Source organism: Boleophthalmus pectinirostris, unplaced genomic scaffold (genome assembly GCF_026225935.1).
Source record: "Boleophthalmus pectinirostris isolate CB_2022bp ecotype Guang Dong unplaced genomic scaffold, ASM2622593v1 HiC_scaffold_17, whole genome shotgun sequence".
Lineage (NCBI taxonomy): Eukaryota > Metazoa > Chordata > Actinopteri > Gobiiformes > Gobiidae > Boleophthalmus > Boleophthalmus pectinirostris.
Window position 1 is genome coordinate 25690129 of NW_026571115.1, and position 17456 is coordinate 25707584.

Sequence of the window (17456 nt, forward strand, 5' to 3'; positions counted from 1 at the left end):
TACTCGAAATACACAATTATCATAAATGCAATAGTTCCAGAGCCACAAAACTTTTCGAAGTGCAGTATATAATCTAATTGAATTTTTAAATGAAATTGGTTCTTTTTTCTGTAAAAAACCCAGAATGGACTGGCTACTGACAAATTATTGAAAAACAAAAAAAACAGTACCACCTATTTTAAATAATTGAAAATAATATACTGATTGATACTAAACCTAGTATTGAAGCCAGATACTAATTGAAGCAAGTATCAATGCTAAAATTACCCATTCATAGGACATAAATGGACCTTTCCTGAATAGCTTTAGAATGATCTTGAGCTTTATCAGAAGTATAAAACTGTAGTATAAACTACAGGGTTCCCACTGGCGCAGATTGGCAGCCTCACTTCTGTCAGTCTGCCCCAGGGCAGCAGTGGCTACAACAGTTGTTTAACACCACCGGGTGTGGAGTGAATGAATATTGCTCTGTTAAGTGTCTTTGAGTGTCCAAAAAAACGCTATATAATACTTATGCAATATTATTTTCACTGACAAATTTCATTTAAAAATTTTTCCATGATTTTTCATGACCTAAAGTGAATTTTCCATGACTTTACAGCATTCTATATGTGTAGAATTGATCATGCTTATAGTGCTAAATATGAAACGTTAACTCTTGCCACTCACCTTATGGTTTTGTATTATAGTTTTTTTTAACATTCATGATACTGTCAGTGCATTTATTGTTGTCTTTTAAATAAAAGGCACATACGTTCGGAAATAAACATAATAGCCTAATGATAACTTAACAGAACGCTGTAATGAAAGATGCTAAAATTCCATGACTTTTCCAAAACTTTCATTGAGTTTTCACTTTCCATGACTTTTCCAGGATTTCCATGATCGTGAGAGCCCTGAAACTAGTAAACGCCCATAGACCTCTATGGAACCTACCTGGACAACTGAGGGGTTACACAGATATAAGGCCACAGGATAATATAAAAGCATTGATTTGTGTCGTGTTGTAAATCAGATTCTACTGCCTATAAAGAAATATACCGGAATTTCTCATGTGATAGCATTTAATATAAAATACATAAATAAAGCATCTGCAGGTGTCACCAGGAGCATGTGCACATTTCTGTATACATCTGTATGAGCAGTCCACGCACTCAAGCATCGAGTCACCAAAAATAGACTTTTGAAAATACACAAGTAACCATTCAGGACGAGTACTGTGTGGGCTGACCACAAGGGGGCTGTATTCCCAACAACGGAGGTTCGGTTCATGCCATGTAAAAGAAAACAAAATACGCTTATACGCTGATAAAAAGTCTCCCAGAATTACATGACAATTTACAGAACTTGAAGCATTTTGGTTTGGAAAAAATATCTGGCCTTGAATGATTGCACATAATGATTTCCCTACAATCATAAAACAGGATGTCTTACAATCTCACATTTAAAGGTGCAATGTGTAACTTTTCTAGTGGAGAGCTGTTGACCTGCCGTTTCCATGGAGATGTTAAAGCTTTGTAGCACAATACGACATGCTCCGTCTCGCCTGTATCCAACTTCGAGTGTTTTTATTGCAGCAAAAAACATTATAAACGAGTAACATCACCATGGAGACAAGTAGGTGGCAGCCCCTCGATCAGAAAGTTCCATAGTGCATCTTTAAATTCAAAGTCGAATAAGGTGAGAAGAGCAACGAGACGAGAGAAGGCCACGAGACAAAACATGAACACAACAGAGAAATTAGACTCAATTAGACAAGACACATTCATTAGAAAAAATATAGTGCCGCTTTGTAACCCACGACTCTCTGACGGAGGAAAACCGCACGACCGGTGGCTTCGTATTTGTTCTGCTGCACACAATGGCACAAAAAACATTAGCGGTGAGCAGTAAGCCACTTTCAAATTAAACATTATTATTAAAGCGATCACTCAGCGAAGGCAAAGATCGATATGTTCAAAGATTCTGGTAACACTACAAAAATACACTATAATTAGTCTTAATAAAGCTAGTTTGTTAAAGGGACAGTTCGGAATTTTGGACAATTTTGGACATTTCCTAGTTATTCCATGCGACCTCTGTAAAGACAAGGACTGGATGGAATATTTTAAAAAAGTGTCTCCACACGTCTCCAACATTCTGACTAACTCGGAAATGAGGTCCTACGTCCAAAATTCCGAATTGTTCCTTTAAGAATGATTCAGGTTTAATAAGTACTTAATTAATACTTTAACTTCTAACTCCTTAAAAATAAATATAAAATAGTTACTACGCCTGAATTAGGGCTGTGCCAAAATACTGATACACTACTACTACATTACTAGTATCACCAAATTTAGTATCACAATGGTTATCTTGGGCCACTGCATCAAAATCCCTTTTTTTTTGTATATTTCAGAAAATTATTGTATGACATTGGTACAGTTTTGTTGCTTGTTTAGAAAAAGTTTCAATTATTCAATGTTTTAACGAATAAGATGGGTGTATTTTAACTTTGCGCAGGTAAATATAAATGAAATATATCGATTACTTCATGTGTCGTCATATCAAAATGATCGTAAAGTGAGTTTAGTATCAAGCATCACATGGAATCTTGAGGGACCATGTGATTCCTGTGCCTGAATCATTCTTAAACCATTTGTTTATTATAATTATTTATGCTTTTAAGGCTAATTAAGCTGTAGTTATTATAACATGATACCAAGAATCTGCTCCCATCGTGTCCGTACGGCGTAGGTACACATTAGACCCATCTCAGCAGTACAGCGTGGTTCCCCATAGACATCATCTTCAGTAAAAACAGCATGGCAGCCAGAATCTGTGTGTTTGTTGTGATGGAAGTGTTCTTGTGCATCTGTGAGCGATATGTTGTTGTTGTTGTTGTTGTTGATAAAGTGTGTTTATGCCAGAGGGGTCTTGAACGCTCCCCAGGCGTGGAAGCAGCGCGTGAAGCAGTGAGGCTCGTTCCCCTTCCGCACCAGGCGCAGCTTCCTCGGGTGCTCCGTGTCCTTGGAGCGCATGTGCTGGATGTAGACCTAAGGAGGAAAAGAAAGATATGGGTTAGTTCAGCGTTTCTCATTTATCGGCAAAAGTCAAGCGGCTTATCAGCGTGAGAGGCGTGTAATGTCTTTTAGCAATGCCGTAATTTATTTGGCTTTATGTTGTCCGCTGCCAACATTTTTAGACACTCTCACAGTCCTGCACTGAGTCGCGTACCCGGCTGAAACAGGTGGGATTTAACGTTATGGAATTTTACGGGCGAGTATGCGGGCGGGTAGTGATTACCCACAGGCGGGTCAGGACTAAATCAGGACTACACCAGGTCTAAACCAGGACTACACCAGGACTACACCAGGTCTAAACCAGGTCTAAACCAGGACTACACCAGGACTACACCAGGACTAACACCAGGTCTAAACCAGGTCTAAACCAGGACTAAACCAGGACTACACCAGGACTACACCAGGACTACTCCAGGACTACACAAGGACTACACAAGGACTACACAAGGACTACACCAGGACTACGCCAGGTCTACGCCAGGTCTACGCCAGGTCTACGCCAGGTCTACGCCAGGACTACGCCAGGTCTACGCCAGGACTACGCCAGGACTACGCCAGGACTACGCCAGGACTACGCCAGGACTACGCCAGGACTAAACCAGGACTAAACCAGGACTACACCAGGACTAAACCAGGACTACACCAGGACTACACCAGGATTAATCTTGAATTTAAGAGAGAGAGAACCCCGAGGCCGCACAGCAGGGTGTCCACAGCGCGATTGGGCGACGGCTAGCGTTTAGTACCGTGGGGCGTGGTTCTCTGTACCGTTCCTTTTGCCCGCGGTCACCCAACAGTCTATGCGGGCGCACCTCTGAGCCCGTCCCAACAGTGACTCCTGGTTCAGTCCTGGTTCAGTCTGTGGCGTGTGCGGTGCAAAAGTGCAGCATCTCGATCAATGTTTCTTCTGCTCAGTAAATAATGCCTGTGAAGTGATGACAGTCGAGTCGCGTATTCGTAATGAAGAAATGAAGAAATCGTAACCGTTTCATTTCATTTCGTGATTGTAATTCCTGAAGACGTAACTTTTCAATTCGTGTTCTGATGGATGCTTCAATTAGAATGATTTTAATTTGTGTGTGATTTATAACAGGCATGGGCAGGTAACGGGTGGAATGTTAACGGGTGCGGGCGGGTGCGGTGCTGTTCTGCGTGGGTGCGGGCGGGTGCGGCTCTCCAAAAATGGACCAATGCAGGACTCTGACTGGTCTTTCCTCGTTTCCCACCATAGTCACAGTGAAGCCGAGTGCTACATACACTTAAGAAAAAAAAATAAAAATAGAAACGTCTCACCTGGCAAGCTTTGAGACTGAGTTTGATCTCCACTTGGCTTGTCTGTGTACCGACCCACATGTATACCTAAAAAACAAATAAAAAAACACAAAGTATAAGCCCCATAGTGTAAAATACATACTGCAGTGTTTCCCATTAATATAAACTCTGTCAACACTTGCCATTTTACCTAGTGACAATACTTTTTACAGTAAATAACTTAAATGTTTAATCTGTCAGAAAGTTGCTTCCTTCACATAAATACTTCCTGAATTTTAATAGAATTTTGGGTCATGACGACATAGATAAAGGAAGTCCGTTTTACAAGTGATACTTCCTGTAATTTTGACAACTATATTACCACATGCACTATGTTCCACTGTGATAAGTTATAAAAGCTTTATGGTTGACAGGATGAAACAATTTGAACCTTTGTGCACTTCCTCCTCAGACAGAATTTAGTTTTTCTCATTTTTTGGGTCTATTCTTTGAACATACCAGATTTTATTCATTGTTTAATGTTTAATCCTTCCAATTACATTCAAACGTCAAATTATAAATAACAATTACACGTGAAGTTAATCTTACTCGTGTAGTAGTTTTCTCAAATCCTTTGTTGGTAATTTATTGGACCATTACCTTATACTTAAGTAAGAGTAACGTTACTTCAAAATAAAATTGCTCTAGTTAAAGTATATTTTTGGCTGCTCTACCCATCTCTTCTTCCAGGATTAAATAGCAACATAAATGCTGAACAACTTGTCTGAGATAAAACTACTAAAATGAAAGTTCTTGCCACAAAGAACTGAAATAGGCTCAAACTATTTCAGTACCTCTTTCCCGTTGTCCAGCAGCATGATGTCATCGTCTGCCAAGTCGTCCTGACAGAAATCTGAACACTTCTCAGATACAGAGAAATAACCCTTTTCATTGGAGCACCTGGAAGATCATAGTAATGTTAAAGCTATGAGTCAATTTAGAGTTTTTTTTTGTGAGGAAATCGCTGGAGTGAGAGCTCACCTAAAGAGTCTGGCGTATTTCATATAATCTGCGTCTTCGTCGTATTCCTTCTGGGATCCGATGCCGACCCAGAAGAAGTTCTCGGGTTCCTCCCCTTCATTGATTACCTTACAAAGACATTAAAAAGGTCAAATTAGCTGGCATAATAACTCACTCTAACATGTACACACAAAGGAATAATCTTTATTCCTTTTAAAAATATGTATCAAACATGTAAAGTAACCAAAAATTAAAGAAAATAAAAAGAAAATGATCATTAACAGAAACTTCAAGGTGGGAAATTGATTCATTTTGGAGGGAAACTTAAACATCACAAAACGTATCAGTCCATTTAAGCATATTTATGATGGATTGCTGAAATATTGTCTGGATATTGCCATCAGAGTAATGCTAAAAATCTATTCAAACGTTTGTCAATATCGCCCACCTCTAATCAAAACTATATCTTAGCGTACCTGTTTACTGTACGTATCGTCAAACATGCTGTTCATGATGTCCTCTGCCAGTTTAGCCTCGTCTGGGTCTGCAGCTCTGCCCACCCACGTGTAAACAATACCCTGATTGTCTGTGCTCTCAAATGGTACCTGCACACAGCAACAAAGCATTTATCAAACAAATATACAACATGAAACATTCAGCCTTTCACGAGAATTACTATATTAGCTTATCTTTCAGTATTAACACTTGATGCATCAGCAAACACTGCCAAAAAAGTTTTAGATAGTCTGAAAACTCAAGAAAAAATACAAAATGAATTTAAACAACAGATTTTCAGGAGCCTGTGAACAATGCGAGTGTTTGCGGTCCTGTTCAGGTCTTTGATTTTCAACAAAAAAGGTGAGTGACTTGAGCGAGAGAGACTTGTTTAACACTATAATCATCTCACCTTCCCGTTATAGTTCCAACTAAGTCACTTCTTTATGGTCAGATTGTGTTGAAATAAAGCTCAGATTAAAGTCTCTAAAGCTTCAGACAAAGCAGAACCTACAGTAAGCATCACACCCCAGGGAATGTTAATGACTTCAGCTGCACAATATTTATCATCAGTACTTTTTCTTTGTACTAAAGGGGGATATTTGTTATTTTTCTATGCTACAATAAGATTTGAGCTGGAGTGGGTTGGACAAATAACTTCTATGACTCATTTTAAAGGCAAATTAACTAGAGCAGGGATCTCCAGCCTTTTTTCCTCCAGTGAGCTACTTTATAGATCAAAAAAGGTCAGAGAGCTACTAATTTTAGTGCTTGCAAGAAATTTAGTACATATAAGAGCCAAAGCAAGCCTTGGATGGCGAACAGTTAAATGTCTGTAAAATATAAACTATTATCCACGTATTAATGCACAAAGTCAGGCATCAAAATAACACATTTAGAACAATAATTAATTGAATTTTAGTTTTTCAACGAAATACACATATTGTAAATCATAAAGCCCTTGGCAAGCTACTTTGAAGGGGAGAGGGGAGAGCTACAGGCTGGAGACTCCTGAACTAGTGTGAGTGTTTCATTTTGCTATGTATTTATTGCAGCTCATGTTTTATGTACAAGTAGAATACAGGGTTCCCAGAGTCATGGAAATCCTGGAAACGTCATGGAAATCGAAAATGCCATCGTTAAGTTATTATTAGGCTATTATGATTATTTCTGAATGTTTGCGCCTTTTGTTTAAAAGAGATGACAATAAATGCACTGACAGGATTTTTAATGTTAAAAAAACTATAATACCAAACCATAAGGTGAGAGGAAAGGGTTAACATTTCATATTTAGCCCTAAAAGTATCATCAATTCTATGCATGAAGGTGAAAAATTCATGGAAAAGTTTTGAAATTCTGGCAGTGAAAAGGCGTGGGAACTCTGAGAATATTTATTTTGTGCCTAGTTCTGCTTTAGGGTGGTTGTGTCAGAGGCATAAATTAGTTTCAGTCTTATCATTTATGGTCTACATTTCCTTCAACAATATATGGCACAGGAAAATTTGTGATCGTGACAGGCCTATTAATAATAAAATAACGATGTGTGTGAAGTCCAACCTTGAGAATGAAGCAAAACTCTGAGTTGAGATTACTTGAGTCTGTCCCAATCTGAATAGTTCTAGAAAAGTAGAAAAAAAAAAGATTCATTTGAACTTTACTCTGTTAATGATGCTTTGTGATAGTGTGCATTGGTAAAAACTATAATCTAACCTGGTGCAAAGTGCGCTGCCGTTGGTGCGGATGTGGTACAGAGAAGGCTGAGCCGAGTCGATCTTCTGTTTCCTTTTGCCTTTGTGGATGATGAACTTTCTTTTAAAGTGAGACAGGAACTTGAGGTTTTCCTGCTGCTGGGTCATCCTCACCACCTAAACAGCAGAATCCACAGATCAATTACGACAGGTTCCATCCACAAGGGCCAGAACAATGAAAAATTAGGACTGTTGACATAGTGATTAATAATTTATAGTGGAATTAAACACTGAATCTAATCATTTTTTGATAATATTAGGGCAAACTAGGTAAATTTGAAGCTTTCTGGTCAAAAACAGTCTGCTATTTCAAGTACTATGTGACAAAACGCAGAACTGCCCTGATTACAGTCTGGTCTTTCAGATTACAAACAGCAAGCAGCAGGGATGGAGTTTGAAGTGTGGATACCTGTTAGACTAATCACACCTGCTCACTCTTTTCTTTTACTCCTCCTGGTACTGCCCATTTTATCAGTTCTATCTGAAATCAACCAAAAACACAATAAATATACTTTACCTTTAACTTTCCAGGGAAGAGGCTCTCAAACTTCTTCTGCAGGGAGAAGGTGAAGGTGAGCCAGCCCATGTTGGAGGCCTGTCTGCCCTGCCAGAAGTACACCACACACTGGAAGTCTTCCTCAGGCTGCTTATCCTCCTCCTCTTCTTCACCTCCTGCACCTGCACCTGTGCCCTCTCCCTCTCCCTCCTTCTTCTCCTTGTCCTTCTCATCCTCCTCGTACTCAACTGGGACCCAATATCTACGGAGACAAATATTACACAACCATTATTTTCTGTAAACATAAACATGACCTGAGGGAAATACAGCTCTTTGAAGCGATTTCACTTAACGGCGTTCTACACTCTTACCTGCACAGGAACACATAGCAGTCCTGTGTGAAGAAGTGACCAAACTCCTCCTCTGGCAGACGTGCAAACTTCTTTCCCTCCAGCACAAAGCCCTCCATTCCATCCAGGTCCTCGTTCCACTCCTCCATCAACTGCTCCGCCTGCACACAGCAATGTACAGTATAGTGAAGCAAGATGTACCAAGAAAAGGCTAAAAATAAAGACTGCGGTGATGTTACCTCAGTGAGTGGCATGGGTGGTTGTCTGGGGAGGAACAGAGCTGTGAGGTCGGCTTTCATCTGATCCTTCTGCTCCGCATCCTTTTTCACCTAAGCAAAGACATAACATTTATGAAATACTAACATTTTTGAATTTTACACTGAAATAGTCAGCAAAATACTAGCACTGGCCATATTTACATGCTCAAAATCTCTTTATTATCTGATTTTTTGAGTTTAATTGCAGTTCTTCCTGATTGTGCACTTTGTGAAAGAAAAAATGAAGGAAAATGAAAAGATTGAAAGAGTTTGTACTTTGTCTTCCAAATACAAAAGTACTGCTAAAAATTTGCTAATTAACTTGCACAGGGTTAGAGTCACCAGGGTTAGGGTTGTTTTGGATAAACACAATAATAATCAGATCTAATTACTGGCCAATCTGATATTTACTGTCCACATAAATGTACTCACTGAACACTGAACATCACTGAACATGTATTTTGTAACAGCAGAACCAGGTGCATCTTAACTGACCTTGCCCTGCAGGTTGTCTTTCTGTTGGACTGTTTCTGCTGCTCTGGTGTAATCCACCTTCAGCACGTCGTCCCAGTTCTTGAACTTAGACTTAAACACCTATAAAACATTTAAATTAGTACAATTTGAAACCTATAACCCTCTGCACTTGTCTTGCCGTGTACACAGTAGCAGTACCTGGGTCTCTGTGCCCTCGAGGTTGCGTGTGACACAGGCGTGCTTAGGCCGGTGGAGCATAGAGCAGATCTCCTGACCCAGTTTTAAGGCGGCAGCTCTGACCAGGCGCGGAGACTTCCTCCCAATCCAGATGAACACATCAGACCAACAGTCCAGAATGTACACGCACTTTGTGTCCAGCAAAGACTGCAGCTACACAGAGAGAGAGGGGGGGAGTACAATGAGCCAGGCTATTAAAACATGTGAAAGGAAAAGTGACATTTTTCTAACCTATAACAATAATAATACATTTAAAATAATATCTAACTTCGTAAGTAATGTGAAGAGCATATATAGTTTAATTTGTATACATCGTGCTATCTTAATTCTGAATTTTTGCCTCTAAGGGGATGTAAGTGCTTTGCCTGAAATGGTTGAGTATGTCATTAAACTTATATATCTCCATGGAGGCATGCAGGAGACAAATTTCAGGTAAAATGTTTGAGCAATAAAAACAACTGTAATTGAATAAATACAATACAGATATGTTTAATGCTGTACTGTGGACCATTTTAAGCATAATAATAACATTTCCAGGGTGACAAGCAGAAATGTTAAACTCTGTTATAACAAATGTACATACCAGTCTAAGCTCAGGTAAAGTGTCTAGTTTGACTTTGTGGTCTTTGTGTTCAACAGACAGCTTGTAGTTGATCTGTGGCAGCTCCAAGTATCCAAGCCCAAGACCCACCTACAAAAAAAATTAACGAAATGAAAAAGGCCAAAACATATATTTATTATAAAGTAAAAACTGATTGATTACCTTGTAGAGTTTGGGTCTCATGGAAGAGAAATCATCTGGTACGTGTTTCTTGATCTCCTCTGGTTGTCCTCCCATCACCTCCCAGAAGTTTGGGGGCTCCTGGTTCTGCATCAGAGTGATGATCTCAGCTTTGCCCTTGCGCTCGTTTTTATTAATCTTCTCTGCAAATAACCTGAGGGGTGAGCAGAGGGATTTAGATGGAGAGTTAGGTTAATGCTTTGTTATGGAAACTCCACAGTGGAAGGAATGTGAGATTGCTCTGTGGTCTGATTTGCAACTTGCCTCGCTTTTGTAGTGCCGCTAAGTGTAGCATTGGCCCCTCTCCAGACGAAGATCTCTAGTCCAGTGTCCAACAAGAAGACAAAGCTGAAAAGAAATCAAATATATATATTTAAAAAGTGCTTTAAATATGAGTTTAAAAAGGTATATATATTATAAGAAATGAAAGATTGTGTGACAGTTAGAGATGCGCGGATTGCGGTTACAACCGTGGTATCCGCGGTTAATCCGCGGTTAATCCGCGGGTCGGGCGGATGACGTGACGAAAAATTATATTTTAATTAAATTCGGGCGGGTGGCGGATTCACTACTCAAATAAAAAACTTTGAACTCGGAGCAAATGGGAGGAGACCGAGCGGATGGCGGGCAGGTGCTGTTTTGAAAAACTGTGGTTGCAAATGGATAGCGGGCGGATGATGAGTTTTGCGATGCGGTTGCGGATGAAAAAGTAGCCCATCCGCGCATCTCTAGTGACAGTGCAACAATTACCGAGGATCAAGCGAGGAACCCTTGGCAGGAACAGACTCCAATTTGATGTTTTTCTTGCCATAAACGCGATACAACCTTTTAGAAGATAGAAAATAGATGTATTAGAGGATGCATTAATTGCTAATACATTACATATTTAGATCACCATGTTATCATTTTGTTAAAATGCTAAATTCGTTGAAAAAATAAAATAAAATAAATAAATAAAAAATAGTATCAGATGACAACTACTATTGCTACTGCACATTGCATCAGGTTTGTGAAGTTGTACACAGTTTTGTATATTTATGAAAAACTGGAGTATGGGAGCATGCATTATATACACTTGTGAGGATTGTACTACAAAGTTAAATTACTCAAACATGCATGGATGACATATAAAACCTCTCCAGTCATGTTTTTGATAAAGGAACATCAATAGAACATGGTAGAAAGCTTTAAAAAGTCATAAAAAGTCAATTTTGTATAATATCCCCTCTTTAAAACAAATTTATAATATCCCTTCTTCACATGTTAATTAAGTATTACCTGACTGTATAATGTGTATCCTCCACGGTGAAGAATCCACTCGCTGTCCCTCCCTCAATGTACGATATCTCATTATGAAACACCTACAAAAAAAAATCTTTAATGATAAATTCTATGGAGTATTTATACATTTTTCGCATTAGTTGTACATACAGCGCTGAACTCCTCGCTCTCGTCCCCCATCTCCTCTCTTATTGTCCGACATTCTGCTCCGAGGAAGTTTCTCAAGTTGACCGCGTGGATAGCGGCTCCGGCCTTTTTGTCCAGAGTGGATTCCTGACCGATCCAATAATAGATGTGCCAATTCAGTGCCCCGTTATCGTCCAGGAAGGTCTATAAATACACGAAAAACAGACAGTATAAATACCCATGTTAAATGTATCCAAAATTCTAACAGTGTAGAACAGTGTTTCTCAAACTGGTGGTACACAAGCTCCTTTAGTTGGAACTTTGACCACTCTTCAGTTTGTGAGTTTGCCTAATTTGGAGTTAATATTATCTACTTTTTTGTCTGCCTTTGGATAATTTCTTATTTAGGGCTACAATAAATTAGTAAATTTTTAGAAGATTTGGCCCAAGGTTAGACCTGGTGTAGGCCTGGTGGTACACGAAAAGCCAAATATTTTCTTCTATAGTACTTAGTGTGAAAGGTTTGAGACAGTCTCGTGTAGAATAACAGATACCTTGAGAACAATATAGCAGTCGGCTTCATAGAATTTGCCGTGGAACGTTTCGTCGACCTGAATAGGGATGAAGTTCTCAATCTGCCACACTGATACGCCAGGAATCTAGAGGAAAACAAGAAAGTAAAATAACAAAAAAATAAATACTAGTAATCTCCACTAGGGCACTTGGGATTACCTGTCCCACATCCTCCAGAAAGAACTCAGAATAGTCCAACTGGGGCTTCTCCAAACTCTGGTCCCAGCGGCGGATTTTCAGGTCGGCGTATTTGAGATCTCCGTTCTCCTCCATGTTCTTTTTCTCCTGTGCCACGTCACTCATGCCTTTCAACACCTGTTTGGCTTGGTCGTCTTGGGAATTGTCCTTTCTTCTTCTTAACCTCATCTTTCTTGCCAAGTGATCTCGCGGACTTGCTCCTGGATAAAATAATATGTTTGAAATTACAATAAGACTTCTAGTTGCTTTCTAGTTCTTCGATTAATTGCATTAGATAGTATTGTATGGAATTGTAAGTTTTCTCAGACACTATATAGTAGGATTGTCAAAAATACCCAAAATCAGACATTAGAAAGATCTTGAGCTGTATCAGAACAAGTATAAGACCACATAAACTAGTAATATAAAGAAAGTATTATCATTTAATGTTGAAAATCACATTCTATTGCCAAAAGAAAAAGTTTTTAATTATCATTGTGGTGTCGGAAGAGGAATCCTTAGTATCAAAATTTGCTTGAATTTTTTGTATCGTGACAACACTACAACACAGAAATGTCACATAGATTATTTTTAAACTGTAACATGAAAAAATAAAATAAAATAATTAGTCCTCATGCCCACCTCCCCCGGCAGCTGCCACAGTAGCAGGTGAAGCTCCAGCCAGACGGAGCTGGTTCTGCAGGGAGAAGTCAATATTGTACCACTCTGCTCCCCGATCCACTGGTTTGGGTGGCATCACTAGATTTGGATTTTCTCGCACATCCAGAACCTAAAATAAGATAAAATAAATAAAGATAAATAAATAAAAATACACTATTTATATTATGTTGTATAAGAATAAATACTGTAGATTGCTGCTGTACCTCCAAATCGGTCAAAAAGTGAATGGCTTCTGGCAGTGTTACCAGACGATTTTTATTAAGAACCAATTTCTTCAGCTTTCCGCACCTGAACAATGGAAAAACAATACAGATTAATCCATTTCAGGCAAATATGTTGTCAGTATAATGATACTGTATTTAGTCCTGACCTGCAGAGGCCTTCAGGAATAAGCTCCAAGTTGTTGTTGGCTGCCATGAACTCTGTGAGACTGGACAGTTTGCCCACACCAGGAGGGACACCATCAAAGTCCAGCTTGTTTGAGTTTACATACAGTTTCTTGAGCTTGGCCAATTTACAGATGGCTGACTGGATTAAAAAACACAAAAAGAATGTCATAAAAAAGGCTACAGGATTTATATCAATATAATAGGTCAATACAAAAGCACGTACTGGCAGAGAGGTGAGCTGGTTGCGACTCAGGTTGAGAGTTTCTAGCTGTGTCCACTGGTCGATGCAAAGAGAGAGCTCAGAAATTTGGTTACTGCTTAAGTTGAGTCTTTTCAAACTGCCCAGAGAATAGAGGCACTCCGGCACCCGGGTCAGGTCATTACACGACAGGTCAACATCTGAGGAAAAGTAGTGCAATATTGACACTCAAGACAGTGTTCTGGTGAGATAATTAGAAAAATATAAGACATTACCGTATATATTAGTGAGCTTTTTAAGGTATCAGTAAATTAAATTGCATGTTTTTAATTGTCCTTTAAAAGCTGGGATATCAAGATGTTATGTTATGTATTTTGGATCAAATATTTACCATATTGGATATATGTTTGCACAAATTATATAATTTAGTTTTAAATATTGAATTTCTGTGTTGAATCGTAATCTTACATGCCAAAGCACACTATAAAGTCAGTCAAAAAGTACAAGTGACCTTTCATTATGTACTTAAACATACAAAGAGGAATGAACTTTGAACTTTGCATGCTTCTGTCTTACGTTATTATTAATATTGTTTTATTCAGAAAATAAACAGCCACTTATTTCACTTATAAACACATCAAACATATTACCTGCTAAATGCGTCAGGGCCTCCAGGCTGGTTGGCATATTGCTCTGTGTCCTCTGGGTGTTCCGCAAGTGTAGAGTCTGTAGCGCCACCATGGCCGGCAACTGTCTGCTCGCACAAATATATTCCCACACTGTAACCAACAAAACCTATACCAGCATAACATGTCTGGAGCACTTTTTCATACCGTAGCTGTGCATGCATGAGGGGGTTGTTGTTCAGGATGAGTGTCTGCAGATGCACCAGGCGTCTCATCTGAGGAGGCAGGCTGTCCAGCTTGTTGTCGCTCAGGTCTAGATAGAGGAGGTCTGTCAGGTTGATGAACAGCTGATTGGGGATAGAGTCGATGCTGTTGTGGCTTAAATTCAGAACCAGCATGTTCCTGCTGTTCTCCAGGTCTCGGGGGATCTCTGTCAGCTGATTAAAGCTCAGATCCTTCAGGGGAAAGATATTGTGTAAATTATATTAGACAGAAATATGAGTGATTATTATTATTATTATTATATTTTTTTGTAGATTTTTACATACCAGCACAGAGAGGTCATCGAGTTGGAAGATGTCATCCGGGACACCAGAGTTTTTCAAGTTGTTCGCTCGAGCCACCACCGCCTGTAGTAACATAAATTGTTTAGGAGACCAATATACAAATGTGAATTGACAACAAAATGTAAATGGAAAAATAGAATTCACAATACCCTTAAGTTTGGCAAGCCGGACAGTTCCCCGTGTAACGTGGTGAGGCTGTTGTGACTCACTGAAAGGTGCTCCTTAATATCAGAGAAGACATATGTTAAGTTAAATAGTATCTGGGGACATATGATTGTTTTTAGTGTTATCATGATAGATTGATACTGCATCAGATATTCAATTTCAAAATTCTGATATAGTCCTATTATAAACAATCTCCTTTACGATCTCAAAAATACAGTGATTATTCCTATAGTTAATTTCTAAAGCACTGTAAAAACATGTTGCAGCCTTGTATTCCTTCTGATGTAAATCAGAAGAATTCTCAATTCAGAATTCTCAAACTATTCCGGAAATATCTAAAAAAAAATTATTTTTTTTTCAGATAACCATTCTCAAATGAGTATGTAGTTTAAATTATTTGGTATTACTTGAGTCTGGGTATCTAATTTCTAAAAACTTTACTTTCACAGTGTGTTGATGTCATACTTTCAGATGTGGTGCAAGTAGTAACAAGCAACAAAATTCTGCATTTTAATAGTTCATTTTAGTTGTCCCCCATCTGTATTAAACCGTATTGGTCCATAGAATAATAGATATGATGAGGACAACCCATGATAACAGAATAATCCCATTTAGAAGCACTGATGCTCTTTCTGCGCATGAGATAATCCCATCACTCCTGTAAATCATTGGTAGCCGACAGAGAAGATATTCTTCATCTTCCTCCACAGAACTCCCAGTCTCTGTGGCTCACCACACACTTACCAGCTTCTGCAGAGAGGCCAGCTCTTCTGGGAGGTAACACAGTCCTGTTCTGTTGAGCTTCAGCCATCGCAGACTGCTCATACTTTTGACATGTTCAGGGAAATAACCACCCTATAAAAGGCAAAAATGATAAGTTAAGAATTCACTATCAGTATCGAACAACAAAATCAAAATGACTTCATTGACTGTTGTTGTTATTCTGAGAAACAGCTCAGATGGGCAGGACATAGTTCACAATGTTATTTTCAGCGCAATGGATTTTTCTTATTTACTTTTGTTGCTCAATAGCATCATTACTAGTAGGAGCCAGGAGACACAGTAAGTTGATTACTCATAAAAAGTAACTTCATTTGCCTCCACTGTAAAACTGGATCATGATGTAAGCTGACAAATTGTTCAGTGGCACAGACAGAACACACCCAAATGGCCCCAGCTGTCATTGTTGTTCTGAACGCTGTTGTGTGAAGTAAAACCAAGCACTAAAAGTACAACGAGAGCTCACAAAAGAGTAATACAGGTAATAGACCATTATTACAGTGTCATGTTTGTTATTCATCATGATTTACAGCTTGGTCAGAGTTAAAACGTGATCTTTGAAAAGTTGGGCAACATACAAGTCTCGTATTCGCTTCACCACTGTAGTCAGAATGGTGTACGATTTAACTATTTATATTATGAAGCAAAAAGGCGATTTCAACATCAACTGAACTTGGCTCCCACTTCACAATTTGACAACCTACCAGCTAACGCCCAATGCTAGTCATGAGCTAAGCTAGCTAGTGTTTTGGTTTTGTTATCTTGTTCATATTACGAGTGAACAGTTAACTTTAGCTTAGGCTAGGTGTGTGGTATAAACAAAACATGAAGGATTAATAGCAGGAATATAAAAAAATACCTTAAAGTCATTTCCACTCAGGTCTACCCCCCTGATAAAGGGAAGGACTCCGGTGGCAGCCATTTCTCCAGCACCAAGACGTCAGCTGCTCTCGGGCTATTTTGGTCCAGTGCACAAGCCTACCGCGGCAGGGTGCTGTGCGGCTGCTAGAGCACGGATTACACCGATCACACCGATCACACCCACACCAGCCTGAGAGCAGATCTTCTTCTGTCTGCAGACACGTTTGAGATGCAACACTGCCACCTCCCGCTTTGGAATAAGAGAAAAGGCAAGGAAATTGTGTCTTCGGACGCCCCCCAGTGGTGGACAATGTGTGTGCACAACTACAAGACACCGGCTATATATGATATTATTATTATTATTGTCAGTGTTGGGGAGTAACAGATTACATGTACCGGAGTTACGTAAGCAGAGTACAAATTATGAGTAACTGTATTCAGTTACAGTTACTGTTTCAGTGAGTGGTAATTGGATTACAGTTACTTTAGTTGAAATAAATGGATTACACGGCAGTATTTTCCTGTTTTCACATTTTGGGCTATATCCCCCTTTATTTTTAATTTTTTTTTTAATTTTTAGTAATTCCACTCATTGCCGAAAACTAAACCAGGTCTAAACTAGATCTTAACCAGATCTAAACTAGATCTAAACCAGGTCTAAACTAGATCTAAACCAGGTCTAAACCAGGTCTACAGTAAAACCAGGTCTAAACCTGGACAAAACCAGGACTAAAACCAGGTCTAAACTAGAGCTAAACTACGTCTAAAACCAGGTCTAAAACCAGGTCTAAACCAGGACTAAATCAGAACAAAAACAGGACTAAAACAAAAACAGGACTAAAACAAGATTAAAACAGGACT

General features: G+C 39.1%; 1 protein-coding gene across 1 annotated transcript; it reads right to left on the minus strand.

Annotated features, from left to right (window-relative positions):
• Positions 1–1046: 1046 nt before the first annotated feature.
• flii (FLII actin remodeling protein) lies at positions 1047–16775 on the minus strand. The gene is made up of 30 exons (XM_020919901.2): positions 16594–16775; positions 15699–15809; positions 14939–15010; positions 14772–14852; positions 14431–14678; positions 14248–14351; positions 13622–13797; positions 13380–13537; positions 13213–13297; positions 12971–13118; positions 12311–12549; positions 12133–12237; positions 11603–11782; positions 11450–11532; positions 10922–10996; positions 10436–10519; positions 10154–10325; positions 9974–10081; positions 9352–9543; positions 9175–9273; positions 8662–8751; positions 8444–8583; positions 8094–8334; positions 7539–7693; positions 7386–7446; positions 5810–5938; positions 5355–5461; positions 5168–5273; positions 4356–4421; positions 1047–3035 (listed from the first exon to the last, which is right to left on the minus strand). The coding sequence occupies exons 1-30, from the start codon at positions 16654–16656 to the stop codon at positions 2901–2903; spliced, it is 3813 nt and encodes a 1270-aa protein (XP_020775560.1). The 5' UTR covers positions 16657–16775; the 3' UTR covers positions 1047–2900.
• Positions 16776–17456: the final 681 nt, after the last annotated feature.

What these genes read in the sequence shown, in the direction of transcription:
- flii (XM_020919901.2), bottom strand. Translation starts at nt 16,656, where the DNA reads ATGGCTGCCACCGGAGTCCTTCCCTTTATCAGGGGGGTAGACCTGAGT. An exon ending in TGTGGCAGCTGCCGGGGGAG is followed by an intron (nt 12,550 to 12,970) that starts GTGGGCATGAGG and finishes TATTTTATCCAG; the next exon opens with GAGCAAGTCCGCGAGATCAC. An exon ending in TGAGACCCAAACTCTACAAG is followed by an intron (nt 10,082 to 10,153) that starts GTAATCAATCAG and finishes TTTTTTTTGTAG; the next exon opens with GTGGGTCTTGGGCTTGGATA.